At 48.0% G+C, this 26,778-nt stretch overlaps 12 protein-coding genes across 12 annotated transcripts; 5 read left to right on the top strand and 7 right to left on the bottom strand.

Moving 5' to 3' along the window:
- Positions 1–600: 600 nt before the first annotated feature.
- On the bottom strand, positions 601–2,285 carry N7500_009305 (uncharacterized protein; the record flags this gene model as incomplete). Its single annotated transcript, XM_056680446.1, has 3 exons — positions 601–1,789; positions 1,843–1,901; positions 1,953–2,285. 3 exons carry the CDS (start codon positions 2,283–2,285, stop codon positions 601–603), a joined length of 1,581 nt encoding a protein of 526 aa, XP_056527828.1.
- A 636-nt stretch (positions 2,286–2,921) lies between these two features.
- N7500_009304 (putative integral membrane protein) lies at positions 2,922–4,226 on the bottom strand (the record flags this gene model as incomplete). Its single annotated transcript, XM_056680445.1, has 4 exons — positions 2,922–3,336; positions 3,389–3,612; positions 3,689–3,946; positions 4,047–4,226. The coding sequence occupies 4 exons, from the start codon at positions 4,224–4,226 to the stop codon at positions 2,922–2,924; spliced, it is 1,077 nt and encodes a 358-aa protein (XP_056527827.1).
- A 406-nt stretch (positions 4,227–4,632) lies between these two features.
- On the top strand, positions 4,633–5,450 carry N7500_009303 (alpha/beta hydrolase; the record flags this gene model as incomplete). Its single annotated transcript, XM_056680444.1, has 2 exons — positions 4,633–4,971; positions 5,100–5,450. 2 exons carry the CDS (start codon positions 4,633–4,635, stop codon positions 5,448–5,450), a joined length of 690 nt encoding a protein of 229 aa, XP_056527826.1.
- A 178-nt stretch (positions 5,451–5,628) lies between these two features.
- On the bottom strand, positions 5,629–6,514 carry N7500_009302 (class I SAM-dependent methyltransferase; the record flags this gene model as incomplete). The annotated part of the gene is made up of 2 exons (XM_056680443.1): positions 5,629–6,324; positions 6,383–6,514. 2 exons carry the CDS (start codon positions 6,512–6,514, stop codon positions 5,629–5,631), a joined length of 828 nt encoding a protein of 275 aa, XP_056527825.1.
- Positions 6,515–7,144: 630 nt separating this feature from the next.
- On the bottom strand, positions 7,145–8,839 carry N7500_009301 (isochorismatase family hydrolase; the record flags this gene model as incomplete). The annotated part of the gene is made up of 1 exon (XM_056680442.1): positions 7,145–8,839. One exon carries the CDS (start codon positions 8,837–8,839, stop codon positions 7,145–7,147), a length of 1,695 nt encoding a protein of 564 aa, XP_056527824.1.
- Positions 8,840–9,147: 308 nt separating this feature from the next.
- On the top strand, positions 9,148–9,981 carry N7500_009300 (uncharacterized protein; the record flags this gene model as incomplete). The annotated part of the gene is made up of 1 exon (XM_056680441.1): positions 9,148–9,981. One exon carries the CDS (start codon positions 9,148–9,150, stop codon positions 9,979–9,981), a length of 834 nt encoding a protein of 277 aa, XP_056527823.1.
- A 545-nt stretch (positions 9,982–10,526) lies between these two features.
- Positions 10,527–18,646, top strand: N7500_009299 (uncharacterized protein; the record flags this gene model as incomplete). The annotated part of the gene is made up of 6 exons (XM_056680440.1): positions 10,527–10,839; positions 10,909–11,483; positions 11,546–12,186; positions 12,234–14,103; positions 14,200–17,806; positions 17,898–18,646. The coding sequence occupies 6 exons, from the start codon at positions 10,527–10,529 to the stop codon at positions 18,644–18,646; spliced, it is 7,755 nt and encodes a 2,584-aa protein (XP_056527822.1).
- Positions 18,647–19,368: 722 nt separating this feature from the next.
- On the top strand, positions 19,369–19,930 carry N7500_009298 (DUF4334 domain-containing protein; the record flags this gene model as incomplete). The annotated part of the gene is made up of 3 exons (XM_056680439.1): positions 19,369–19,379; positions 19,442–19,715; positions 19,766–19,930. 3 exons carry the CDS (start codon positions 19,369–19,371, stop codon positions 19,928–19,930), a joined length of 450 nt encoding a protein of 149 aa, XP_056527821.1.
- A 1,132-nt stretch (positions 19,931–21,062) lies between these two features.
- Positions 21,063–21,674, top strand: N7500_009297 (Sucrose symporter plant; the record flags this gene model as incomplete). Its single annotated transcript, XM_056680438.1, has 2 exons — positions 21,063–21,086; positions 21,147–21,674. 2 exons carry the CDS (start codon positions 21,063–21,065, stop codon positions 21,672–21,674), a joined length of 552 nt encoding a protein of 183 aa, XP_056527820.1.
- Positions 21,675–22,271: 597 nt separating this feature from the next.
- Positions 22,272–23,567, bottom strand: N7500_009296 (uncharacterized protein; the record flags this gene model as incomplete). The annotated part of the gene is made up of 1 exon (XM_056680437.1): positions 22,272–23,567. One exon carries the CDS (start codon positions 23,565–23,567, stop codon positions 22,272–22,274), a length of 1,296 nt encoding a protein of 431 aa, XP_056527819.1.
- An 830-nt stretch (positions 23,568–24,397) lies between these two features.
- N7500_009295 (uncharacterized protein) lies at positions 24,398–24,746 on the bottom strand (the record flags this gene model as incomplete). The annotated part of the gene is made up of 2 exons (XM_056680436.1): positions 24,398–24,710; positions 24,742–24,746. 2 exons carry the CDS (start codon positions 24,744–24,746, stop codon positions 24,398–24,400), a joined length of 318 nt encoding a protein of 105 aa, XP_056527818.1.
- A 29-nt stretch (positions 24,747–24,775) lies between these two features.
- On the bottom strand, positions 24,776–25,460 carry N7500_009294 (uncharacterized protein; the record flags this gene model as incomplete). The annotated part of the gene is made up of 4 exons (XM_056680435.1): positions 24,776–24,933; positions 24,996–25,094; positions 25,159–25,228; positions 25,287–25,460. The coding sequence occupies 4 exons, from the start codon at positions 25,458–25,460 to the stop codon at positions 24,776–24,778; spliced, it is 501 nt and encodes a 166-aa protein (XP_056527817.1).
- Between the last annotated feature and the right edge of the window lie 1,318 nt (positions 25,461–26,778).

The following is a 26,778-nucleotide window of genomic DNA, read 5'->3' as shown; positions in this document are numbered from 1 at the left end:
GCTGTGATCATCGCGTGATTTTCGAGATGCTTTGGTACTGGGTCTGCTACCCCCCAGAATATATATTCAGGATTTGGTGGGAGAACCACCACTTCGTAAATGAACCTCTATAATCCACGATGTATCCAAATAATGTGTTTTGCGTTTTCCAATGCAATTTAGTTATATAACTATCGACATACTATATATTAGTTACCTAAAATTCTTGGAATTACGCTTAGATAAAGGCGAAAAACGTGACCTAAACATGAAGTAACCAAAAAAGTCACGTTTTCCGGAATGTGATCCATGTTGCACTTGATTGTTTAGTGCTGATTAAGTCCTATTGGGCCAAGTAGGCTTTCACCCCAAGATCATATCCCATCGGGAGCGGGTTGGGCTTTGGGCTCTGTAGGCTTTGCGGAGCTCTACTTTAAATGCATCGATGACACTGATTCTGGAACTCCACTCACGCGTCCCTGTTGTCAAATCATAATTTAACCAGAAGTGACATTGAAAATATGTGCAGAGATTACCCTCCGTCAGGGTGTTGATACATCATAATATAAACAACGGTGAGTGAAACCTCGTCCTAGCAGACAATTTGTGAAACCGTCTAGGCTACCTGTCTTCAACCCTTGATACTCCCACATCAATAGACTTCGGATTTTTCAAATCCATTTGCTGTACCGCCAATTGACTCTCTGTCGTATTAGAGTTCTCTTCGTCCAGTCCAGCTAAAACATTGGACGGCGCATCGTATCCGCATCTAGCCAATTGTGTGTTCCGTCGTCCCCACCAAAGCATCCCAAGCTGAACCAAGATAGACGAGAAAATAAAGGCAGTTGCAAGAGGAAACCCGATCGGATAACGAGGTGAGTCACTTGTCCTCCAAACGCGGATGGGAATTGTCGCATGGCCAATGTATACAATTGTCACCGTTAGTGCAACAATGATGGAACGCGCTTCCGGTTCCTTTCTGAGAAGTTCGGCCATCCAAGCCAGAAGTGATGGGCTCCCTGCGTTTGTCGCATATGTAAGAAAATAAAATGTCACAATCACCCTCCAATCTGAGGGCCAGGCACTCAACACACTGAGTACAATGCCGAGCAAAAAGGCTGGCGCAACACTGATCTGCCAGCGCCACTGCTTCCAATCGGATAGCGCATTCAGACCCAAATTGATAAGAATCTGGAGAGCATAGCCACCCATAGGAATAACGTTGACTTGGTATGTAGTGAAACGAAGGTTTCCTGAAGAGTCTTCGAGCGCTTTGAGATAAAGAGTGAAATATGAATTTGCTCGATTTGCCCAGGCTTGCAAGGCGAAGGCGGCCAAGAAGAAGTATGTCACGGGGTGTAAGATCAGTTTACGCAACTTCTGTACCAGAACCTTGGTAGGGATCATGTTTGAGGTATTGGCGCCAAATTCGGCCATACGCTTTCTTGCAAGACGTTTCTCCGTGTCCGTCAGCCAGATAGCGCGAGTGAGAACTGGTGAGTCTGGAATGATAACGAGGCCAAGCAGTCCTTGCCCAATAGTCACTGTACCCGAGACAATGAATAGCCATTGCCATCCGGCGATACCATGCACGCCATTCATGTTGGTGTAAAGGGCGGCTTGGACTGCGCTTAGGAACATACCACCTGCTGCATCTGATACGTTGAAGAATGCGACCCTTTTGGCTAGCTCCGCTGGCGTGTACCAGTTGAAGATCATAGAGACAGCAGTAGGCCAGAAAACCGCAGAAAATAATCCCAGCAGGACTCGCAATGCATAGATGGTTTTGGCGTTTGGTGCCTGGGCAATACTAGACAAAGTCTTCAGTATGTGCTAGATAGGATTGTAACTTCCCCTACTTACCAGGTGACCAGGATTCCCCATGATATCTCACAGAATGGAAGAAAAACAGAGGGGCGAACCTTGCAACTGTTAGCTTGTAGGTAATTTTCACAAATTCCGAGTCAACTCACCTTAGTCTGGATAAGTTGACCTGGAATCAAACCGATAGCATAGCCGACAGAGAAGAATGTATTGAAGTTGATCAATTCATTTCCATATAAATTCAAAGATTCCTTCATCCCAGAAACGTAAGCTTGAGCAGTCGCACTTTGGTCCATTTCTTTCAGAATTCCAGCAATAAAGGTCCATGTCAACAGCAAGCAGTCTAATTTGAAAACCAAGACATGTTGAGGTTTGCGGAAGTAGGGCACATAGCGCGCCAATACCTTGAACAACCCTTTCTGAGAAGGCGGTTGATTATCATCGAATTCCGGGTTGGATACAGCTTTAGACAAGTCTTCCATATTCGATTTCCTGGAACTGGAAAGTTGTGTGTGCTCCTTGTTAAGTAATCGAAGGCATTTTTCTAACAATCTCTTCGCGGCTGCATCATCATGAGGGGCGATCACGAAATTCACTTGGCATTGCGCGGCGGAACTTTCCTCATCCCCTTAATCGTCAAGCCAAGTATGAAAGGCTGTGATCATTGAAAATTTCAATGGATCTCACATCTTTAAGGGAGAGGATCCACATTGTCTCAGAAAAGCAAGCTGTCGATTCCAAAATGGACAAGTTTGATTTTGCAGAAGAGTTGGCTTCCGTACAGCTAAGCGGGCGCGAAGACATGTTTCCCACATCCTATTGTTGTATATATCAGTCTATATGTCGGAGGAAATCATTGAATAGCTCGTTGGTGAGGTATCCTCTGGAGGATGCTCGGGTGGGGTGGAACACTTACCTCCGATAGCTTCTAGCGCAGATTTTCCACTTTCCAATTCCCCAGACACGGTAGTAAAATCCAGTGTTCTCAATGTATTGATGGCTCTAGCTAATGGCTTACCATCAACTTGGAATGTCTTCTGCTTAGAATGATTGAATAGCCTCTATGCACGAGGCGGACCACATCCTCGGGTATCACATTTTTTTTACTTGCATCACAATTAAAACATGTTGTCTTTGTGCCGTTGGTAACTCTCCACATCCACCCTTGTCGTCACATCTATACCAGCTGGGTGGACGTCATAGTAGGAATGTTCACCGCTCTTCGCCGATGCCGACGAGCGTCCATACCAACTGGATAGCTTATGCGTGTCATCGTCGGTGGTCTCCTTACGACCGGCCATCCGTGTGATTAATCTCACCAGGGGTCCGAGGGACGGGAGGCAAGCTTGGAATTGAGTTAGTATCATAGGGTTTATCGAGGAATAGAAAGGGGCCTGACCAGATACAATGCCAATATTGGTCTCCACAGCCGTCCAGGTGGAGGGACCAATAAAAACCCACGTCACGTCGACGGAAGGCGTTTTGTATGAGTCTAACATGATCACCAGCCGAATGATTGAGATGATGCAAATGCTGCACTGATTAGGATACTGGGAGTAGTTCTCACGGAAAGAATAATACATACAATCCTCCCACTGCAAAAGCTCCACACAACGCGACTTTTTGAGGTGCATTTCGCTGAATCTTCCACACGTATGGTAGGGGTAGAATCAACAGAGCCCAGTCGGTGATGATATTCGGGACGGCGTTGCCGATGAAAAAGTCGGTGATGTTCACCCCACAATGGGCCTTGACGGAGTAATCCCATAGTCCTTGGATAGGTACACATTGCAATACCGTCGTTAGGATCTGTGAAATATTAGTTAGCTAGAATGCTCATGAGCTTATAGCAAGCCATGGAATAAGTAGATCATGGGATGCGTACTACACCAAGTCCCCAGCCTGTGACCACAGATGCAATTATGTATATCGGAATGCGAATGGTGGTGCGACTAAAAATGCGCCAGAAAAAGAGCAAGATTGAGTATTTGGTGAAGCACAAAGATAAAGTATAGAGGATCTCGCAGACGAATAGATTCATATAAAAGTGCGAGACCCCCGTCTGCCCCAAGGAATAGATGTGGGTGCCGACACCTCGTCGAACCCAGATTATCATATCGATAAAGTTGCCTGTGGCAAATACCTGATCGAATAGTCGAGTTAGTGACTCGAAGAGTAAAGAAAGAGATTCGCAAACGCTATGGGAATACAAAAGTGTAGTGTGGAGATGTAGGAGTCAGTACCAATGCAACACACATGATATAGTCATCCCACCATAACCTTGCTTTAGAAATCCTGAGTCGACAGACCAAGCGTAGTGTCACTGCAATCACCGCTAGACTATAAGTAGCTGAATATTTTGCATACAACTCAGACTGATGTGACTCAGTGAGATCTAAGCCGGGCGGAGGGGTGAGATCCATGATGGCAGTGACAGACAGAAGAATAGTCTGAGGACTGAGGGGCAATTGACATTGGTAGAGCAGATAAATCACGGTTGGAAAGAGCGTATTGTTAATATACCCTGTATGCTTATCCGTCCTTCGTGGGACTAGCGACCGTGCCCATGAGTAGGTAGTATTGACTTTCAGACCCCAAAGGATACGCGTTCTTGTGGCTAATTGGCAATGTAATGAGAATCTTAATCTACTAAACCGGAAATTGCATTGATGTTGGGAGAGCCCCTGTCCGTGAGAATGAGACATGCTTAACATGGTCCGTAGCGTGGGCAGTTGTCCACCCGCCGGGTCTAGTTAGTGTAGGTAGTATATTAGGACGTTATCCGCCATTTACTCCTTTCATTCCCTGATAGCTCTGACATAGCACACAATGACCAGTATCCTCTTTGTTCCTGGCGCCTGGATCACTCCGGCTTTTTACCAGCCATTTATCCACGCTCTCACGGTCGCTAGCTACGATGTCCACTACGGGGGTTACCCCTCGTTAAACCCCAAGGACCCGCTTGTCGCCGACTGTCAGGCTGACACTGAGGCCATCACTGATATCCTCCAGTCCCTGGTGGATGAGGGCAAAGATGTTGTGGTGTTTATGCACTCCTATGGCGGTATGCCCGGCTCTGCGGCCGCTAGCGGGCTAGCCAAATCGCAGCGGGTGAAAGAGGGCAAGTCTGGTGGCGTCATTGGACTACTCTACCTGGGCGCCTTTATCGTGGCAGAAGGCCTCAGTTGCGCTGGCCTTCAAGGCGGAGAACTGCCCCCTGGATCTTGCTCGATCAGGTAAGATGACAATTTCGCCCCCACTATACGAAAGGTAACCAACTTGCTAACCTGCTGCAGCCCTCTCCAAATGTCAACGTTGTTGATGACCCTATCAAAAACTTTGCGGCCGATGTCGATCCGGTCTTGGCCAATTCCTTAACCAGGTCACTCAAACCGCACTCGAACTTGGCTTTCACCTCACCCCAGCCCCACCCGGCCTGGGCAGATGAGGCGTTCAATGGGCGTTTGGGCTTTATTGTCACCACGGAGGATGCTGCGGTGCCAAAGGCGGCACAATCCGGAATGATGGCCGCCACTGAGAAGGCCTGGATTGTCAAGGAAGTGGCGTCCAGCCACTGCGCGCCGTTCCTCAATCGGATCGGGGAGACAGTCGAACTGATTCGGGAGATCATTGACCAATTTCTATAAAGGGGAATTCGAAGTTTTACTTTGCAAAGAGGAGGATAGGTTACAATTGCTAGTGGACTTTTGCGCAGATCACCGGGATCACCGGCATTGCCGGGCTTCAACAACCAACCCCAACAAGTGCCAAGTTTGTTAAGTGATTCTGTCTATGTAAACCAATAAGCAAATTCTTTAAAACGCATCATGAGTCTCGCGTAATCACAAAATTGATCCCCATACGATCCTCGGGCATCCATTCCAAGTCCTCATCCTGCATTCCCCAATCCTGTAATCTCACCTCACTGACGTCGATCGTCCACTGCGTCTCTGTCTGCTGCTGGACCATATTCCACATTTGCAGAAATGATTCCCGATTGTGGTAAAACATCATTCCCCAGGGCCGAATATACGCCCGTGCTTGTTTCCGCCCCTGCTGGAACCCCGCTATTATGGTACCTGGCTTAGATAGACCGACGATCTTCTTACTCGCCACTATCTGGCCTTCCCAGTCGAACAAATGCAGGAACTGTGATGCCAGCACTAGGTCCACCTTTCCCCTCAACGCGGAAAACCGGTCATCTTCCGCAATATCTGTTTTCTGAAAGTCGGCGTTAATAAACGTGGCCTTCATGCGTCCTTCGTCACGAAAGAGCTGATAACCCAGCCCCCACAGGTGGGGCTCGATGTCCAGCGCCCACATGCGCTCCGTGGGAACGCCGTGAGCGGCAAGCAACCGTAAATCCTGACCGAGACCACATCCCAGATCGAGAATTGCAGCCTGGGGCCGTTGAGCGGTCTCAAGGATAGTGGGGAATTGGGGAAAGGCTGCGATTCCTGGTAGCAGGAACATCCAGAGGCCGATACATGGGTATTTCCCCAGTGGCCATGCCTGATCGCGCTACATAAGTTATCATTTAGTGTATGGTGCAATCGGGATCAGGCTTCTAGGGGCTTACAATTTGATGTAGATGTGATGTCAATTTCTCGTCGGCTAGCCCGCTCCATTGACGAAAGACGAACTGGATGCTTGGTTGCAAGCGGGGACCAATCTCTGGCTGGAACCAAGCCGAGGTATCTATCGCGGACATCGTGAAAATGAATGGAGGAAGGAGGCGCTGTTTCTAGTTGTTGACGCGGTATATGTCTGGGTAGGATTGACTATCTTGTCATTCGGTAGATTGATTAATGGTACATGGCGCATTCATCGACTCCGTATTTCCATGCTTGTCGACCAATTTCCACTGGTGGCCCCGCCGGTGATTATTGCCTTTCCTTAGCGCATGGCTGGATTGCTTTTCTTTGCATGATATGATATTCTCACTATCCCTAAAAAGGCAATTCGTGCTTGGAAATGGCCCCTTCGACGACATCAAGGCGGCTGCATTAGCGCTAGTGGAAAAGAATCTAGTAATCAAGGTTCCTAGGATCAAGTTCATCCAATGTTGGTCACACAGTGTAAGAGACCAATGTATGTTCAGAGAAAGGACAAATAACGAGGACGGTGCTCTGACTATCATAATACTCTTCGTGGTGATACGTATGGAACATATATTTTAATAGTCCGTAGAATATCTGCAATTCCCAGTCACCCCCATCGTTATCAGTGCATAAAAATTCAATGTGAATCGTCTTGGCGCTAGTTATACTAATTGTGGGCTCTAATCTGAAGTGATGCAACATGCAGCGATTTGGCCGACCGGTTACATCCCGCCAACACCCTACAGGTTAGCCACCGGCCCGGTCGACAGCAAGTGATCAATCCCCACCACCTCCGAGCCATAGACAGCTTGCATGTATGCAAAGGTCTGCTCCTCAGGAATATGCAGCCCCGCCGTACATTCACGGACGATCGTTGTCCACAATCCCCGCTGGAAGGCGCCTCGGACCGCCGCGTCCACACAAATATCCGCAAATAGACCCACAACCACAAGATGCTCGAATCCTTTCGCGTAGGTTGCAAAATCCTCCTGTAGGAATGGGTCGAAGTGCGCCTTTTTATCGAAGACCCGGTCGTGCGTTTGCACCTGCACACAGCCGGCAATCTCCGCCCCCCAAGTGCCTTCTTTGCACCAGGCCCGCCGGCCCTGGATCTGATTACGCTGACGCCATGTCGGCGGTTGATATTTTTCGTCGCCGAGGAATCGCACCCAGGCAACTTCCATTCCCTCGCGACGCGCCCAGTCCAAGAGTCGTGGCATGTATTCTTTGATCCGTAGCATAACGCGGGGTGCTTTGTACTGTGCCATGAAATCATTTTGAAAATCCATCACCATTAGACACGATTTGGCCCGGCGGGGGGCTGGCAACAGACTTCCGTTCCCGGAAGGATTGAGTGCACTAACGCTTACGGGGAGATTGGGGACGATCGTTTGTAGTAGGGCAGCCACAAAAGCCTCTGTCTTAGTCGTGCCACCTTGGTCCAGTGTCCGGATGTCCTTCGCACGCATCTCGTCTAGGGTAACATCCATTTGGTGTTGGATGCCCTGGCAGCCACCGAAGCGCTCCAACAGAGCTGCGGCCGCGCGAACGGTTGCCGTCGGATTCACCACACCCTTTCCGGTAATGTCGTCGGCGGAGCCATGCGCCGTCTGGTACTCGCTTAAGCCCTGAGACACCCCCGCTGAGAGGTAAACATTCTCAGCACATGCAGACTCCTGGGCGCCATAACCGAAACGGTCTAGCAGCATCGTCTGCATGATGTCTGCATACTCGTTTGAGCATATCATCAGCTGGTTGCCCTGGACGCCGAATGCCAAGAGATTGCGGTTCATCGTGTCGCCTTGGATGAATTGGATATCCACACCGTAGGATTCCTTCCACTCCTTTGCCCACGAGTAGAACAACCCATCGAAGAGGTGGAACTTGTACACTAGCGTGACGGTAGTGATGGGTGAGTCAGACCCCCAGACCTCGCGGGAGCGGGCAAGTGAGAAGGTGAGGATAGTCTCAAACACCTTTTTGCTGAAATATGATGAGCGTGAAACTGTCTCTTGGTTTGAGTCCATATTGTTCAGACCAGAGTAAAATCCCTGTGCCTGATCCCGCACTAGCAAGATGGATGCAGAAGGGCTCATTTTGAAATGCTCCACCTTCACAGCTTGTAGCCGGTCTCGAACCATATACAGCGCTTGTGCACTGATGGAGGTTCGAAATATAGCACATGCTCCAAGGTCGACTACTTGACGACAGAAGGCTTCATAGTGGTCTGCATCCGTGAGGGTCTCACTACTCACAACGTCGGTATCATTGATGGCTAGGAGCGTTGAGTAGGAATGGTAAGCTCGCGGAGATGTAACAAATCGAATATCCAAATTGTATGGGGCTGCCAGTGCAAGGATAACTTTTTCGAATATTGCCAGCAACTCGGGACCGGTGCCATTGCCAACGGCCAGAGCAACTAGGATAGAACGCATGGTGAGTGAGTAAATTGGGAATGACAAAAGAGTAAAGCAAATAGCTGGGCTGCGAAAGTTCTACATGTAGGTCCCATAGTGCTATCACGCTAAAGCAGGCGCTATCTCTTGGAACACCGTGCGAGATGGCGCCAGGAACTCCACCAACTGATCGGCGTGGGGGCCAGAGGCTTGATAGCTGATGCAATAGTGAGCAAATTGTCTCTGCTCAATTTGGAGTCGTAAAGAGGGGGGGGGATTCCCCTCCTATGCCAGACCGTTTGTTCAACTGTTTTCTCACCAATTCCTCAATCGGGCTCCTCTGCACCATGTCGTCAACCATTGAATCCGGTTTCCATCTTGCAGATAGCAAGGGCTACATGCTTGGGCGTGGTCACGCCGCTGCTTGTCGTCTCAACCTCCAATTCTATCTTTGGAAAGAATCGCTTCAATTCAACATTCACCCTTCCATTCCTGTTCCCTCGAACCCAGTCATCGCAGACATCGGTACAGGAACTGCAATCTGGCTGCTCGATGTAGCTCACTCACTGCCTACAGCCACCCTGGATGGCTTCGACATCGACCTATCCAACACCCCTGCACCCCAATGGCTCCCTAAACAACTTACCCTGCACAAATGGAGCCTCTTCGACCCCGTCCCAGAGCACTTGGTGGGCACATACGATATCGTCCACCTCCGCCTCCTCATACTTGTCGTACAGAACAGTGATCCCGTTCCAGTCATTCGGAATGTAGCGCGTTTGCTCAAACCGGGCGGATATATCCAATGGGACGATCTGAATTACCCAGACACCCATGTGGTGAAGGTAGACCCTGAACTGGCAACGCCAGCCTTTGATCGCTTGCTCAAATTCGTCTACTCGAACGGCCGCCATGACTGGGTGCTGAATTTGCCGACATTGCTGGAGCAGAATGGGTTTGAGAGCCCGCGGTTGGACCATTTTCGGGATCGTGTGGAGCTTGCTACCGCAAATGGAGAACAGCATTTGGTCACTATGGAGGAGTTTGCACAGTCGCTGCAGAAGGAAAGCGCTGATGACGCGCAGAACATACGCCTGTTGCTCAAGGATCTTTCTGTCGAAGCAGTTCATGGTGTTGCTTTGTCCATGCCGCGGGTTGTAGCTGTTGCGCGGAAGGTATAGGAGTACCTGTCCATCATGGGATCTTCGCTATGTGTGTATAGCATTATCCGAGAATGTGTCAGAAGAGCGGAAGTACAATGTTTATCAATTGATCAGGAAGAAGGTAGGAGAATGGAATCAACATCTATTATTGCCCATGGATTCCTGTGCTGAACGGGTTGGCGAATCACAGCCGGGCCTGAGCTGACTAAACATATGGGGCTCCAGCGCGACGCCACTAGTGGGGCTTGGGCTGAAATGTGGCTGCGCCCAGGGGCATACACTCGACCAAAACTTGATAAAAGTTGGAGGTAAAGCAGCGAGCACTTTGGAAATTTGAATGTATTTGAAGGAGCGATAATCCATGATGATATAGCAAGTGAGAAAGTGCAAAAAAGTGAGGGTTTATAAGGAAGATCCGTGAACTAGGAAATGTTGTTCAGCAACGGGACGGCCCAGGTGGGACATCCCGAGGTCCTCTCCATCCCCTCACTTCGTAGACCATAGATTGTTCACAACGCCCACTATCTACCCTGGACCCAGAAATCTTAGTGAATGCCTTCAACATGACTTCCTCCAGTGCTCGAGCCTCGAGAAATCTTTGGTCAACTGCCCTGGGCACACTAGATCCAAAGCACAAAGCAAGTTTGGCCGGCGTCCTTAGAATCCACAACGGCAATATTGTTGCGTCCATCCTCGAGGAAGCCGAGCGAAAGAAACAAATATGCTTACAGAAGCGATGGAAGGTACACCTTCATGGAAAGACAATAGTTCTTCGGGATATTTTCGACAAGATCATCGCCTGGGTGAATCAGTTTAAAGCTGTTGTTGATGTCGCAGTGCAGTTCGACACCACTGGGGCTTCACTTCCATGGGCGGGTATTCGTTTTCTTCTCAACGTAGCCATAAGCGAACAACATTGTTTTGAGTCCACTATTCATGGTTTAGAGTCCGTGTCACTGCTGATCGCACGTTATGCGGCCTTTGAATCACTCTACGCTCAGAAAGGGTCACATATCCAAGTGAACTTGCACTCCGCCTTGACCAGTTTATATGGTAAGATTCTGGTCTTTCTAGCTGATGGAATCCGGTATTTCAATCAGTCCAGTGCAAGTCGCTTTGTGAAAAGCGTGTTCCAGACCTCTCAGAATGAGGAGCTCGAAGAGATATCAAAGTTAGATGGAGAACTGATCAAGCTAGCTCAAATTGTTGATTCCCAAGAGCAACGACAGATTTCAATTCAAACAGAGACGATTCAAAGGATTGCGGAAACATTACGCCGCCCAGTATGCCGTCTCATTGACTCATCAACAATGTACACTAAAACATTGGAGAATGATAAATTTTATGCGGTTCTCAAGTGGCTATCAACTACACCTTATTATCAGCATCATCAACTTCATTCGGAAACACGCCTGTCGGGGTCGGCTCAGTGGTTACTGGATCACCCGCGATTCAAGGAATGGAAGGGATCCAGCTCGTCTTCTCTTTTTCTCCTTCATGGGATTCCCGGTTCTGGAAAGGTGCGCTTTCAGACTCTGCCCCAAAGGTAGAGTAAACTATCACTAATATAGATCTGACACAGACGCATCTTACCTCCGCTGTCATTGAGTCGTTTCTAAACGAGAGCAGCTTGAATCCCTTGAGTGCCCCAGTGGCGTATTTCTACTGTGGAGATAGTCGGCTTGGTCCATCTTGGGCAGACCCAGATGAGATCATGCTCTCGCTCGTTCGCCAATTTGCTATCATTGACCGACAAATGCTCAGAATACGCGAGCAGGTAGCGCTCGAGTATGCCCGCAGAGAAGCCGAGGCTAAATTGGAAGGATTGTCTGACCCCCCTAGGATTCGAGGTACCCAAGCCGCCGAGCTTATTCTGAGCATCCTCTCATCAAATCCAGCCACGATTGTTGTGGATGGGGTCGACGAGATCGAGGAGCATCGAAGACATGAGCTATTGGATCAACTTATACGAGTCCGTGACGAATCAGCTAGTGTGGTGAAGATCTTTATCTCTAGCAGAGACAATGTGAATGTTATGGCAGGCCTGCCGAAGGATGCCTTAGTGCTGCGTATTCAAGAGACTGATACTCGGCATGACGTGGAGCTTTATGTAGACCATTGTGTGAGAAATGCCATTTCGACTCGAAGTCTACTTCATGGGAACGTTTCGGATGACCTCCAAATCAAACTGAAGCAGTTTTTGTTGAAAAGAGCCGGCGAAATGTGAGCTTCCCCATAGATTGATGCCCGATCGTTTCTCACATATATAGGTTTCTGTGGGTACGGCTTCAGGTGGAACGCCTTCGCCAGATGAGATCCACAGCTAGTCTGATGGACGCACTGCAGAATCCAGACTCTGTTGCAGTGGATCACCTATACTTTGAGATTCTCAAAGACGTGGCAGAGAAGGATCCAGTGGCATATACCACTGCGACTCGCGCATTTTCTTGGTTGCTGTGCATGCACGAGCCCCTATCGCCTGCGGCGTTCCTCGATGCGGTATCGAATGGCACATCAAATGGTCAAAAGCCTACTCTATCTGAGCTTCTGTCAATCTGCTCAAATTTGATTGTCGTTGACAACCATTCTAATATTCTGCGCTTTGCGCACGTTTCGTTCAAAGAATTCTTAGAAGCCAAGCCCGAGTTTGATAGGGCAAATGCTCACTGCATCGCTACAAAAAGCTGCCTCGATACCTGCATCCAATGCCCGCTGGTAGATATTCCTCTTGAACTACACCCCGAAAGCAACTACCAATTGTATGCAGCGCTATACTGGGGCCAGCACTACTCCGCAGCTGCTGCAAGTGAAGATTCTGCGAAGGAATTAAACAAATTTGTCTTCGATGACAACAGTTTGACATTCCACCTTTGGCTCGAGGCCGTGAATGAGGTTGCTGAAGCCCTCCCGAAAAACCGGACTTTGATCAGAGAATTGACTGCTGTCATGAGTGGCACGCAGACACCTCTTTTTGCCGCGTGCATATATGGGCTACGGGCGGTCTTCGACATCGCTATCCAAGGCCTCGACGTTAATGGGACAAACTTGATGGGCCACACAGGCTTGTATCTGGCTGCGGCATTTGGACGCCAGGAAATTGTGGAAGCCCTACTTGGTCTGGGCGCGGACCCCAATATATCACGCGGCAGATACGCGGATCCATTGTCAGCTGCATGTGCAGGCAGTCATCTCTCTGTAGCGCAAGTTCTGCTTCACCATGAGGCTTATTCCTCCCGAGGAAATATCCAGCCTGCTTTGAGCATAGCCTTCTCCTCTGACCAGGAGGATATTGTGAGCCTCTTGCTAGAAGCTTATGTTTCAAGACCTTTTGATGGTCAAGGGGTCGGCCAAAGCAATGAGAAATGGCTGTTAGACGCTGCCGCTCAAACTGGGTTCATTGATGCAATAGAGAAACTAGAAAAAGATCAATCAACTGATGCTTTGTCGAAGGCAAAAATATCTAAACTGGCACATACCGCAATACGAAGAGGCCACACCTCTCTCCTCAAAAAGTTGATCGACAAAGGGCCACTGCCAGCCGATGTCATAGCTACCGCGGCGCTATTCGGACAGACCTCAATCATCGAAATGCTTCTGGACAAAGACTATGACATTGAGGAAGAGGGCCAATTTGGTACACCTCTTCGATGTGCAAGCTTGTTGGGCCATGAGAATACCGTGCGCACTCTTGTGTCTCGTGGCGCAAACCCCAACAAGCTGACTGCATTCGGTGATGCCCTTCAAGCAGCAGCAATGAAAGGCCATTTGTACATCACGAACATGCTGATTCAACTAAATGCAAAGGTTGACAACCAAGGTGGCTTCTTTGGCACTGCGCTTCAAGCTGCAGCCTATCGAGGCCACCGTGATGTGGCCAAAGCATTATTAATTGCGGGAGCTCGTATCGAGCATGGGGGTCGATACAAAGATGCATTTCACGCTGCATCCGAAGGTGGCCACGAACAGTTGATCAGTCTGTTCCTGGCGAAAGGATATCTCCTTCCTGCCATGGATACACCAGCTTTCTCACGCATACGTCTTGCTGGGAAGGCCGCCAGGAAGAAAATTGGGTCTAGAAACATCATCTGTTTGAACTCTCGACGCTTGTCAAAGCGAAAACCAGAAGAATTGGAAAGCACTGTATGCCTCGAGGCAAGTGTTTCAAATTTTGAGGCGATCCTTGGCTGAACGGGTGATCCACACCCCTCCTGCAATTTTCCAGAGCCTATCTATCAGCCCCACAGAGTACCCGGGAAGATGAAACTCCAGAATTCTGCGTTGGAAGTGGCAGCATTTAAAGGACACGAGGCTATAGTCGAGAGAATCGTTGCTGTACGAAAAAGCCTCGGACTCCGAGCAACCCACCTAGGCGCAGCACTCTGGGCAGCATGCCAACACGGCCACGACAACATTGTAGAACGGATCCTTTCCGTGGATTCAGGTCTTGGTACATTCATTGAACATGCACTAGAGTGCGCCGCCAAGCAAGGACACATCAGCACCATTGGGATACTGATTCCCCACGTCCAGGATACCTCGCTTCCCACAATTCTGGTGCGTGCTGGCTCTCAAGGAGGCCAGAAATCCGTGGTATGGCGTGGGTTTGAGCTGGCAGCACGGTCAGACAGAAACCTTCTACACAACCTTGCACTAGCAGAAGCAGTTCGTTCGAAGAGGACCAGTTTGGTCGGAGTCTTACTTGAAAGCGGCTTCGGATTTCCCGCAGAATCTTTATTCCAAGTCATGCGCATAGCTGCTGAACAAGGCTCGCAGTCAACACTGTCTCTTATGTTTGGCGCCGTCGTTGGTGAGATCCCAAGAGACATTGTCGAGGATTGTTTCCACAAGGCGATATTGAACAGCCATGGCGAGGTGGTCCGCTATATTATTGCTAAGCATCCTAGCACGTGCAATTTAGAGCTGCTTAAAAATGCCTTTGTCCATGCTGCCCACCGAGATTTGACACCAATTATGGCAGTGATCGCCGAGACATTGATAGAAGATACCTTCTATGAGCAGTTCCTCATTCGTGCATTGTGTTGCACAAGTGCGTCAGGTGCATTGGGCGCCACCCAGTGGCTGCTCCATGCCGGTGTTCAGGTTGACGCAGTGGACCACAGGGCTCCTGTGCTCGGCCCTCACCAAATGACAAAAGCGGATACCCATCTTTGTTGTTTAAAAAATGTTCACTCTCAAGAAAGACTGCCCAGCACCCCATTGATATCATGCTTTCTGTCTATCCAGAGACTATGGGAAGTTAGATCAACCACACGAGCTATGTCTCAAGCAAAACTGGAAGGCGTGCTCTGCCTTCTTCTTGAGAATGGGGCTAATCCCAATCAAATAGCTGATGGCATGGATAGCCCTTTGCATATAGCCGTGCGACATTGTTCCGAAGATGTTGTTCGGTTGCTAATCTCTAAAGGTGCTAACGTCAACATACATAATACCTGGGAAACTCTTCTACATTGCGCCCTGAAGAGGGAGTGTCACTCTTTGCCAATAGTATCTATGCTTCTTGATAATGGGGCTATCTCTGAGTGCCAGAATGATCTAGGAACTGCGTTGGAGATATTATTAAGCCACTTTCAAGTTCAGCCTCAGTCTGACTGGGAGGAGACAGAGTCCCAAACGATGGATTCGCAGTTCGACAATTTACCATCAGAAGATGGCCTTTTCCCTGCTTCGGGGTCAATACGGGAAATACTATCGACCGGCCCCGGGGCTGTGGTACAGCTTTTGCTTTTGTCCCAACCAGATCTTCTCATCCCAGACTTACCATTTGGTCTACTACTGCAGATGACTGCTGTGGAGGGCGACTTTGCATTTTTGAAACTTCTGATTGACAGGGGGGCTGATGTCAATAGTCGCGGGTATTACTACGGTTGCGCGCTCCAGGCAGCTGCCCGCTTTGGGCATCTAGAGTGCGTGAAATTACTTCTGAGTGAGGGTGCGAAGGTGAATCTGATTGGGGGTTCCTACGCGACCTCGCTTCATGCGGCCGTCTACGGAGAGCACAGCGAAGTTGTCACGGCGTTGATTACTCGCGGTGCAGATGTCAATCTACACGTAGATAACGAAGATCTACCTGGAGGGTCTCCTCCACTCTTGCTCGCTCTCAAGTCTAGCAGCCAAATAATACCAGAAAAGCTTCTCATTGCTGGAGCCAGCATCGACAATGAAGGGGAGTACTTGCATCTCGCCGTCAAGGGAAATCGATACAATGCCACGAAGCTCATTATATCTGCCGGAGATGATGTTAATGGTATATGTTCACACCACATGCCCCCTCTGATAACGGCGTGCCTGAACGGAGACGTGAGAACCGTGGATCTCCTGTTGACGGAAGGAGCAGATCCAAATGTCAATAACGCCAAAAGCTTGGGCACCTTCAGTCCTCTCGGAATAGCTTGCAACGAAGGCTACTATGAGATTGCTCGTATTTTGTTAACTAGAGGGGCCGATCCAAATGGAGGCATTGAGGGTCACAACTATCCACTTGAATCAGCTGCTTCCATAGGCAATCTGGATATTTTGAAGCTACTTTTTGAATTCGGGGCCAGAGGCGATGATGCGCGAGCCATTTCGAGAGCGCTTACAGGTTCAATTCGAGGACAGCAGCCTCTACAAACTTTGCGCTTTCTAATACAGTATTTGGCAAGCGAATATGTATTACCCTCTGCATGCATGTATGCGCTGCCCGATGCCTATCGAGCAGGTGACAAGGAATTATCTTCGTTCTTGTGGGAGCAGATACCAAAGACGGCTCAGTATCTAAATGCAGCCTGTGCTCTGGGAAGCGATGAAACTATTGAGGAGATATTGTCCGAAATCGCTGGTATGAGTGTGGAAATTGGCCAGCACGAATTTTATACGCTCATATATCATCAGCGAGAGCCACTGGTCTCCCAATTTATCCAGAATGGTGTCAACGTACGGTCAACGAGCCCATTTTACGGCTCTCAAATCTCTGCTGCTGTCGAAGGCCTTGTAGCTTTCCGGCTGATGGCAAAAGGACTAACAAAGCAATGGCTCGAACCCAGCTTTCTTCCGAGTCGAATCGATATCATCAGTGGACAGCACATAGACGGAGGAGCAACCGCCTGTGGAAATATTATCGGCATTCTCTTGCGTGCGGGTGCTGAGGTGAATCCTTCTCCCACAAAGCTTGGTACACCGCTGCAAGTCGCCTCCTGTTTGGGAGATTTAGCAATCGTCAATATTCTTCTGGATCATGGGGCTGACATCAACGCTGATGGGGGCTATTTTGGATCAGCCTTGATTGCTTCAATGTTCAGTGGTCAGGATTTAGTCTCTGATAGGCTCCTGGATTGCGGTATCAATGTCAACATCCCGTCAGAGAGATTTGGTTCAGCTTTGCATTACGCTTGCAAGTTTAAGGACTTGAATACAGTGCAAATTCTCCTCGAACGTGGTGCAGGTCCAAACTCCGATAGCTGTGAGCAAGAAAGCCTCATAGAGGCAATCTTGTTCCGTCACAGGGGGAAGAAGAACTTGCATCATTCTGAGGCGCAGGACCTGCTCAATTGGATCGAGGTACTTTTCCAATACCAAAGCAAGTTGCAGGTCAGATCAACAGATCTTATAATAGCAGGAAAGTTTCACTCTTCTGTTTGTTCTCCTTATCAAAGGCCCGAAGTTTTGGAATGTCTTCTCAACCGCAGTCAGGACCCTCACATTACAATAGACGTTGTGAAAGCGGCGTTAGAAAATGATGAAGGAGCGGGACTGCCACCTGAAACTCTGCAACTACTTCTGCTAGGCATTGATAACTTGGAACCTGATCCCGTATTGACTGGAATGATACAGAACCATCGGTTTCGTAAGTATCGATTGAAGGAAACGCGTCGCCGCTGAGATAGCACGTTGGACATCTTGAACTGAGATTCGGTATCTGCTGTTGCGCAAACAAGCCGAGAGAGGACATGTGGTTGTCGACGAAAATCCGAACAAATTCGATTGGAACGCCTTGTTGAGTGTTTTCAAGGACTCTCACCTATACCTGCAAGTCCTTAATATTTGGTCAAACACTGTTCCCAATTACGGCTTGAAGTTTACACTTCCCCAAATTATGAGAAATATGGGATATACTGCTGCGAATGCTCAGCTGCTCTCGATACCGCCATACATCGCCGGTGCGATATCTGCCTGTCTGTTTGCACTTCTTGCGGACAGGCTGAGATGGCGTATGCCAGTCATTGTCACCGGTCAGCTCCTGGTGATCATTGCATTTTCGGTCCTCTTCTCGCTAGCCGAAAACATCAAAAATACCATCGCAGTGTGCTATTTTGCAGTTGTTCTCGCCTGCATTGGTCTATACCCAATCATCCCCGGAACCAACGCGTGGACATCCAATAATCTTGCAGGTCCACGAAAGCAAGGCATGGGGATTGCTTTCATGCTAAGTATTGGAAATGCGGGTGGTCTCATTGGTTCATTCATCTATATCGAAGCCGAAGCCCCCATGTACCCTACCGGATTTGGATGCTCTTTCGCATTTGCCGCGGCCGGAGTGATTGCAAGTATAGTCCTAGAGCTCAAGCTCTGGCATAGCAATAAGCGAAACGACAGGATGAGCCGGGAGGAAGTCTATGAAAGATATACCGACGAGGAGCTACAGCGGATGGGTGACCGATCGCCATTTTTCAAGTATATACTATGAGTCGGAACATTCTTCTGGATGGAGGCCCTTGAAAAAGGTCTCAAATCTGTTCGGGGAAGGTGGTGCGCCATGCATATGCAGCCAAGTACGTATATGGTGAGCATTTACATATCGCTCACCAATTCAGGTAAATGAAGGTGACAATAATATGTCATCGAGAGAAAAGAGAGCGCATGTGAGCATAAGAAAATCCCACTTTGAATTTCAAGTTTACTGTTCGATCGGTGCGCTGTTGCATCGAGACTCCCCGGATGGGAGGTCGTACCTTGTCTGAAGTAGGAACGCTTCCACGAGCTGGGGCTATTGCCTCTGAATATACTTTGCAAATTTCCATCGGGCAGCAACAAGTGCCAGAGTTCCAGATCTCATAACTCCAAAAATGCCCTCAAGACGAATACGATATTTCCAATCTCCGTGTTAATCAAAGCCACTTTTGTACTGTATTGTATGTCTCGTGATCTTGCCACATCAAAGGACCGTGGCCCGTGAAACCAACCTCTGCATCATCTTCCCAATCCTGATTATGCTGCTTCGAATGATATCTTAGATTGAGGCTTCGGGAATCAAGAGGGTGTGAAGGCTCTCTGCCTGTAAATTACTGGAGCAACCCGGCCCCTTACATATATATAGCTCAGCATCTCCTATACTCCATCTTCTTTATTATAACACAGTTTGTCTACTAGACTCTGTTCTCAAAACTCTTTATAGAATATCTTTCCACCATGTCCGAAAGGTATGTTGAGCATTCTATATTCTGGAGAGCTCTTGACCATTGTACTTATCTTTACATTTTAGCCCCAAGGATCAATTCACTGCTCTCATTGCCAAGGGCGGCAAAGTGAATGAAGCTGACGTCGAGGCTATCTTCAACGAGCTTCCGGCTGCTCCAATCGATTTAATCCACGGAGATTGGAAGGGTGCAGGCTTTGACACCAGTCATCCCTGCTGGCCCGAACTCTTGGAGATGAATTGGTTTGGAAAGACCTTCCACTCCACTGAGAACATTGACCCTGTTATTGTGTTAAAGGACGGAAAGCCCGTAAAGGATGAGAGCTGGGGTCATGCCATTGTAAGTGACCCAGTTTCAGTTTGGAATAGGATATGTTTAACCCAACCCAGCTCCGCGAGGTTCGTTTCCGCGGCATTGTGTCGGCCGCTATGATATACGACAATCACCGTATCATTGATCACTTCCGCTATGTTAATGACAATCTCATTGCTGGCGCTATGGAAACTACTAAGTTTGGTGATGGGGGTATGTTTTACTTTTACCTTTACAAATAGGTAGGAATAAATGACCTATCACTTTGAGTATCGGACTGGTTGCATGGCAACCCAGGCTCATGGGCTAGCCTGGATTCTGACCGAAGGAAACTGCACTTGCTGAAGATTTTAATGTGTCCCTCTTTCTATGATTTTAGTGTGAGTTAGTCGTGCAGCATGTTGAGAAGCTTGACTTCCCCAGGAAGGATGGATACGAGTATTTTAGATATACGTTTGTTGATATTTGGGCCGCCTTCACAGAGCGTGGGAATATCTGACGTATCTTGGAAAGTGAAAATCTTCGCATTATACTATGACTATCCTACATCAAACCTTTCACCGGGGTGTCTTGCCACGAAAAGTCTAGATGTTCTAGGGGCCAAGGAACACTCCTCAGTACAACATCTGACACTTTATTCTTAGATGGAGGACATTTGTCTTTGCAATCAGACTGTCTATGTTGTGCTTTGCAATCCATCTTTTCTGAGTAGAGCATGGCTCTTTTTCCAAGCTTTTCTCGTACAAAGGTCCCAAGGCTGATAGCTAGTATCTTCTGTTTATCCCTCACTAGTCCTTAGCCCTCCCCGTTATTATTTCATGGTATTCAACTGATCACCCAAAATTTCTTCGGCATACTTGGTGGTATGTACGGTATTGCCTCGGTTGCTGGACCATCGGTAGGCACCCAGCTCGCATGAACCAGTCAAGTAATATAGTTCTAGTCCTTCTTGAGTTGGGGGGTGTATTCACCGATCATGCGACTTGAAGGTGGTGCTTTTACATCAACCTCCCTCTCAGTGGGATCACCGCCGTTGATCTTCTCCCTCTGCGAAAACTACCACCTAAGCAAAGGGTTCAAAAGACACCCAGGGATGTTTTTCTGGAGCTGGATCCGATTTGGGATACTCATCTTTGTCCCCGCGATCGTTTGCCTACTTCTTGCTCTTTAGTGGGGAGGAGTCACGTACGACTGGTCAGACGCTCGAATCACCACCTTGTTCGTTGTTTTTTGGGGTGGCTATGATTGTGTTCATCAATTACCCTTCAAGTCGCAATCGGAGATAAGGCCACTGTACCAGTCCAAATTGCCCACCAACGGACCATTGCATTCTCCTCTTTCTTTGGCCTTTGTGTTGGCAGCTCTTTCTTCATTATGGTCTACTACGTTCCTATCTGGGTAGGTGAAATTTTGGGTCTTTAGTATGAAGCATTTTACTAACCCAAACATCGGTTCCAGGCAATTCGTGGTCTTAGAGCCGTACGCTCCGGTATCGACTCCCTTCCGATAATTTTATCGAATGTTGCTGGGATTATATTATGTGGTGGATCGACGACTCGTCTAGGATACGTCGTGCCCTTTTTCATCATGAGCAGCATCATCATGTCTATCGGGGCGGGTCTTATCACAACATTCACAGTGGACGTGTCTCAAGCTACGTGGATCGCATACCTATTCCTCTATGGCCTCGGTGTAGGATGTGGGTTCCAGCAGGGTGCAGTTGCTTCACAAACCGCATTTCCCTTGTCCAAGGTGTCTATTGGCACAGCGATTGTTATGTTCATCCAGACGCTTGGTGGGGCATTGTTCGTCGCTGTCGTGCAGAAAGTACTTACGAAGGAGCTAATCCTCAACCTTTCTTCTGCGAATGTGGCAAACGGCGGAGCAACAAGTGTTAGATCCATCTTCGGTGACTCTATTTTGCCAGAGGTCCTTGTGGCATACAACGACGCGCTGGTAAGGTCTTTCAACTTGCTCTCCTCATGAGTTGCTTGGGTATCTTCAGTGCTTTGGGATTTGAATGGAACAATATGCGCACGAAAAAAGTGGCTTGAGCCGCAACTACGTAGAGCTCTGTCTAGATCATGGGCTGATTTATCTCTTCGCTTATGAGGCATCACAATTTATTCTTGGTTTTTTATTCTTCATAGCCCTCGATGCACTCTGTGCAATCAACGTTATCCCAGAGGTCTTATCAACTGCGAGATGACATGCCATCTCATTGCTTAGATTTGAAAGTTTCGATGTCACAAAATTTCCTCTACCATACCTTCGGTCGAAGAGCTTATTTAGCCATGGCGTCAGTTTGGTAACTATGCTATAGGACAAGTAGCCTCATTTTAATAGCTGATTAATTGCATGAGATCCGACAAAGTTGCTACCTATAACAAGTAGACCCTTTGACGCGCTAGGGATGCTGAACTTGAACTATGTACCTGTTCATCGATTACAGTATATGGACTATTTGTGATTAGGCTAACAGACATAAAATTCATTCATCTAGGGTATCGTTCATCGGGTCATACACAAGCTATAGTCATTAAAAGCTTGCATGGATTTGATATACATGTTTTGCAATCTTATTTAGTGTTTCCAATCACTCCTACATGTTGGGCATGTAGGTGCATTCGCTGTTCTCAGCCATTGTTCGATGCACTTTTCATGGAAGTTGACTCCACAGACTGCCTTGCACCAAACCAATGCTTTATTTGGACGGAAGCTCTCAGCTTCAACTTTGATTTGCTGATTGGAGTCATCGCCACCTTGATCATCATCATCATCGTCATCGAGGTCACCGTCATCTGAGTTATCGTCATCGGGGTTATCGTCATCTGAGCTATCGCCATCGGAGTTCTCGTCATCGGAGTCATTGTCATCGGAATCATCGTCATCAGAGTCATCATCTTCATCGGAGTCAGATTCATCCTCATCGGAGTCATCATCGCCAGTATCCTCGGTGTCCTCTCCATCCGCCTCCGCGTCTTGTTCTGAAGTACGTAAATCGCACAGACAGATCCCGCAGTCTCCATCAATGTCTCGGCGATGAGCGTGTGAATGTTCAACCCGTCTCTGTTGATCCTCATCGCTGCTGGACTCTTCGTTGCTGCTGGAGGCGGTATCTACAGCTGGTGGGGTAGCCGGTTCTGGGCTTGAAACAGGAGCTTCCTGTGTGGGAGAAACGACTTGGACTTGCGTTGGTCGAGGCACAGTGACTGCTACTTGCACAGTGACTGCTAATTGATTGGTGGATTCCGTGATGCGTCTCTCCACTGGTCTATCGACAACGCTCTCCGGCGAGGTATTTCTGCTTGACGTATGCCTCGTGCTGCTAGGAATGACTGCGCTTGAGTCTGTGCCCCTACGGCGTGCACGAGGACTTGGAGTTGACGGGAGGTTGTTTTCAGCGGCCTCAAGTTGCCTGAGTTCTTCTTCGAGGGCACGAAGTCTTTGGCGGAGACGAAGAGCTCTATCCTCCGTGCTTGCTTCGAATGTCTCTCGAGATAGATGTCGAGTTGAGGGCCTGACTGGCCTTGCAAATGATCTGGAAGTGGGCTGCGAATCAAGATATGTGCGGACTTGTCTCTTCCAGCGAGAGGCGAGAGTTGAGGCTTGGCTTTGATGCCACCTTGTGCACAGGACATGGGGAGCCAAGTCTTCCAGCAGTTCATCTATGCTGCGACCGGCTAGGATGTCTTTGGTGCCCTCATTAAGAAGGGCTATTGCTGATCTGCGGCCTCGTGCATTTGTGCGGGCGTGACAGCGACGACCCTGTGAGGGGGCGTAGCCGGCGCACCATGGCTCTTCCTCTGGTTCGAGCTCGATGATCTCGGAAAGAGGGGCCAAGTGTGAAAGTCTTTCGTAGGAATGTCGGGAAGGCATTGTGAAATTATTGAATAGTATCGTGATCGTGATCGTGAGATGCTTTTAGGTACGAGGAACCTCTCTTTGCTTGCTTGATAGCGGATGTAGCCGGGGAACCATGTCCATTTATGACTGTGGCTCAATACCAGTCTTGAGCAGTATGGCAGTAGACATTGTAGCCTGTCCAAGCACAACAGTGAGGCGCAGCCATAGAAATCAAAATTAGATAGCGCTAAAGTAAAGGAATGAGAGATGCCTAAGAACGGTTACCCACGAAATGCACCGTCAGGTATCATAGATGACGGCCTCAAGGCTGTGCTTGCCTCAGGATCACACAAAAGAGGGGGTACCAGACCCCTGGTGGTCTGAGTTGAACTCCCATAGGCTCTTGTTTGATGGTATAGGACGGTTGTTCTGCGAGAGATGCAGTAGTGGCGCCAAATATAGCTTCACCCTCTTCATGAGTGGCTGCTGATGTATAGTGTCGCGGGTTCTCACGGGAAAAGATAAAGCACGTAGAAATCGCAGGACGCGCAGGGGTTCAACTAAGCGATTGCGGCACCCTAGTGTGGCTGAATGTCCGAAATGATGTTAGTCGAGAATGCCCATGACTCGTAAGTCCCTTGGATAGGTGGTTTAGGACCCACTTAATTTAGTGCCGGGGAAAATACATCCGGGGCGATCTGTATAGCGGATGATTGAAATTTTCAAGGAGTGAGCGACTCATAGATAACATCCACGCAGAACAGTCTGCCGGCTGCTTCTGAAATGCAGCCTCGACTAAATCCACTATCCCTACATATCCAGCATTGGGCCAATGAAACTCACACAACGGAAGCGTAAAGGATCTAACTAAGCAGGCAAAGACGTTTGATGATCCCATCAGGTTCAAGCCATTTTGTGGAGAGCTCGGGTGAGTCCACAAGGCAAAAGTAACAGAGAAACGCCAGGAGTACAGATGCAGCCCCTTCAATGATGAAGATCCATCTCCAGCCAGAATAGCCACCCACGCCATCCATCTTCGTGAGGCCATATGCAAGAAGCCCAGAAAAGGCACCAGATAGCGAGCTTGCTGTATAGAAAAGCGCAAGTCTGGTTTGAGTTTCATGCTGCAAATACCATCGAGAAATCAGCCAGACGGCTGCCGGGAAAAATCCAGCTCTATAAAGATGAAACCCACCAGATTAGTCACTCCATTATTCTTAGATAGGAGGATATATATGGCCTTAGTCAAAGATACCGAGGAGGAAACGGACTGCACAAAGCGCAGAAAAGCTTTTGACGACCCCCGTAACCGTCACAATGGTGCCCCAGGCAAATACCAAGAACCCCAAATAAGCCGATGGCTTTTTGAATTTGCCAAGTAAAATGTTGCTAGGAATTTCTGACAGTTTTGTTAAGTATGGCTGAGTAAATGATCAATTGTTTCTTGAAGCTTTCCCTTACCACATAAGATATAAGGAACAAAGAAGATTGCCAGAGCAATGTTGTACTGGGTGCCAGACATATTCAAGTCTGTTAGTGGGCCTTCAATTTTGGCATTTCCTGTGAAATTATCCATTGAGTTAGTGAAGGGAAAATCTCAAAAAGATAAGATTTGGCAAATTACCAATATTTGCTCTATCAATGTAGGAACAAAGATATAGAACCATCAACACGGAGCAAAGACGCCAATCCACCTAAGTCAGTGTTAGATATCTCTCAAGACAATAGACCACTTATATGACTTCTGCTGACCTTTCGAACACATTCTTTTCTCCTTTCATCCGGAAAGTTGGCAAGGAAATACGCGTCCTCAATGCTCAACCCAGCCTCTATATATTCCTGCTGGATATCTGGAGTTGCCTCCAGAGTTTTGTCATGGAAGGAACTTTCTACCTCTCTCACACTGGATGGCTTCGATGAGGACATAGTAAACGAAATTGACAGATCTATTTTCTTCTGTGAAAAAAGGAAATACAGAATGGCCTGTCGGTTGATATTTATATGCTATGCTCACCCCCACAAATGCCCCGCGATCCATCAACCACAAGTCCGGGGCAGGGAGGAGTTACGAGATATTCAAGTCATTTGCGGGGTAATTGACTTCTCACAGTGGATTCTCATGAGTTTGGAAAGTAGATTTAAAGCAAAGATTGAGATGATATGGGGGGTCAAAGTCATCATGCAGCCATCTTGATTGTAACCGCCGAACATGACCGAAAAGCACCGGTGTCTAGCTTGATATCAAATAAAATCTCCTCACACCTCCGAATTCCTCAAGCGAATATGGTTTCTGTCAGTACTTGATTATGGAAATTGAATTACTGATAACTTCGGAACCCCCGTGAAGTACTCTCTGCTCAATTTAGGCTGTGGGCGATGATATGTCTCCGAGAAATGGCGCAGATAGCTTCTTTCGCCTAGACATCTTCTTAAACCATCAATCCGACATAGAGATATCCATTTTCTTCTATACCCAAACTCAAACATTTAGAACTAGGGTCTTGTACCAGCACTTGCAGGGAGTTAGTGAAGTACAATGTCAGAATGGGATATGACCTCTCTGAAACCTAAACAAGAACGGAGATTTTTGTTCTGGCCTATATTGTAGTCAACTCTAAATTTCGTATTATCCACGCCCTTTTCGCAATGGCATACTGCTCATGTTTTCTTCGCGGCTTTTCAAATTGTTCTTTGCCTATTTCGTCAAATTTGGACCCGTCAAATTATTGCCCTGCAACCGGTTATCAGTGAGAACTCGAACATCATCCTCCCCCATCAAATTTACTAGGCTATCTTATATGGCATTGGCGTTTTGAGGGATCTTGATGATGTTCAGGAGACCAGTAATCTCATTCATTTTGCCATACAGACGTCAGTCTGTCATTTCATACAAGCGTGTACTGAGAGAATCGCTTTCATATAAATCACGAAGGCCTACATATTGATGCTGCCTACGGCTTGGGTGCTTACGGATAGCTTCCTAAAAAGTTGTTTGGACCGTCTTCGTTGTGTATATGTCGTGGAATTGTCATGAAACCAACCGTGTCGGGGCATCGGTTCAATAATCATTATATACTTCGAGTTCGTGAACAATACTACCTAAAGACGAATACTTAGCAACTGTCAAGGTGATCTATAACTAGACTCTTTGTATACAATGATCATTCTGGGTGACAAAGGCTGATAACAGAACAATGGTTTCAATGGCATTCTACTTCCTTTGGTGCTCTTTTGTCTATACATT

Source organism: Penicillium coprophilum (assembly GCF_028826855.1).
Source record: "Penicillium coprophilum strain IBT 35676 chromosome Unknown utg000006l_segment0_segment0, whole genome shotgun sequence".
Lineage (NCBI taxonomy): Eukaryota > Fungi > Ascomycota > Eurotiomycetes > Eurotiales > Aspergillaceae > Penicillium > Penicillium coprophilum.
Note: the sequence above shows the minus strand (reverse complement) of the source record. Positions and strands in the feature narration are given on the sequence as shown.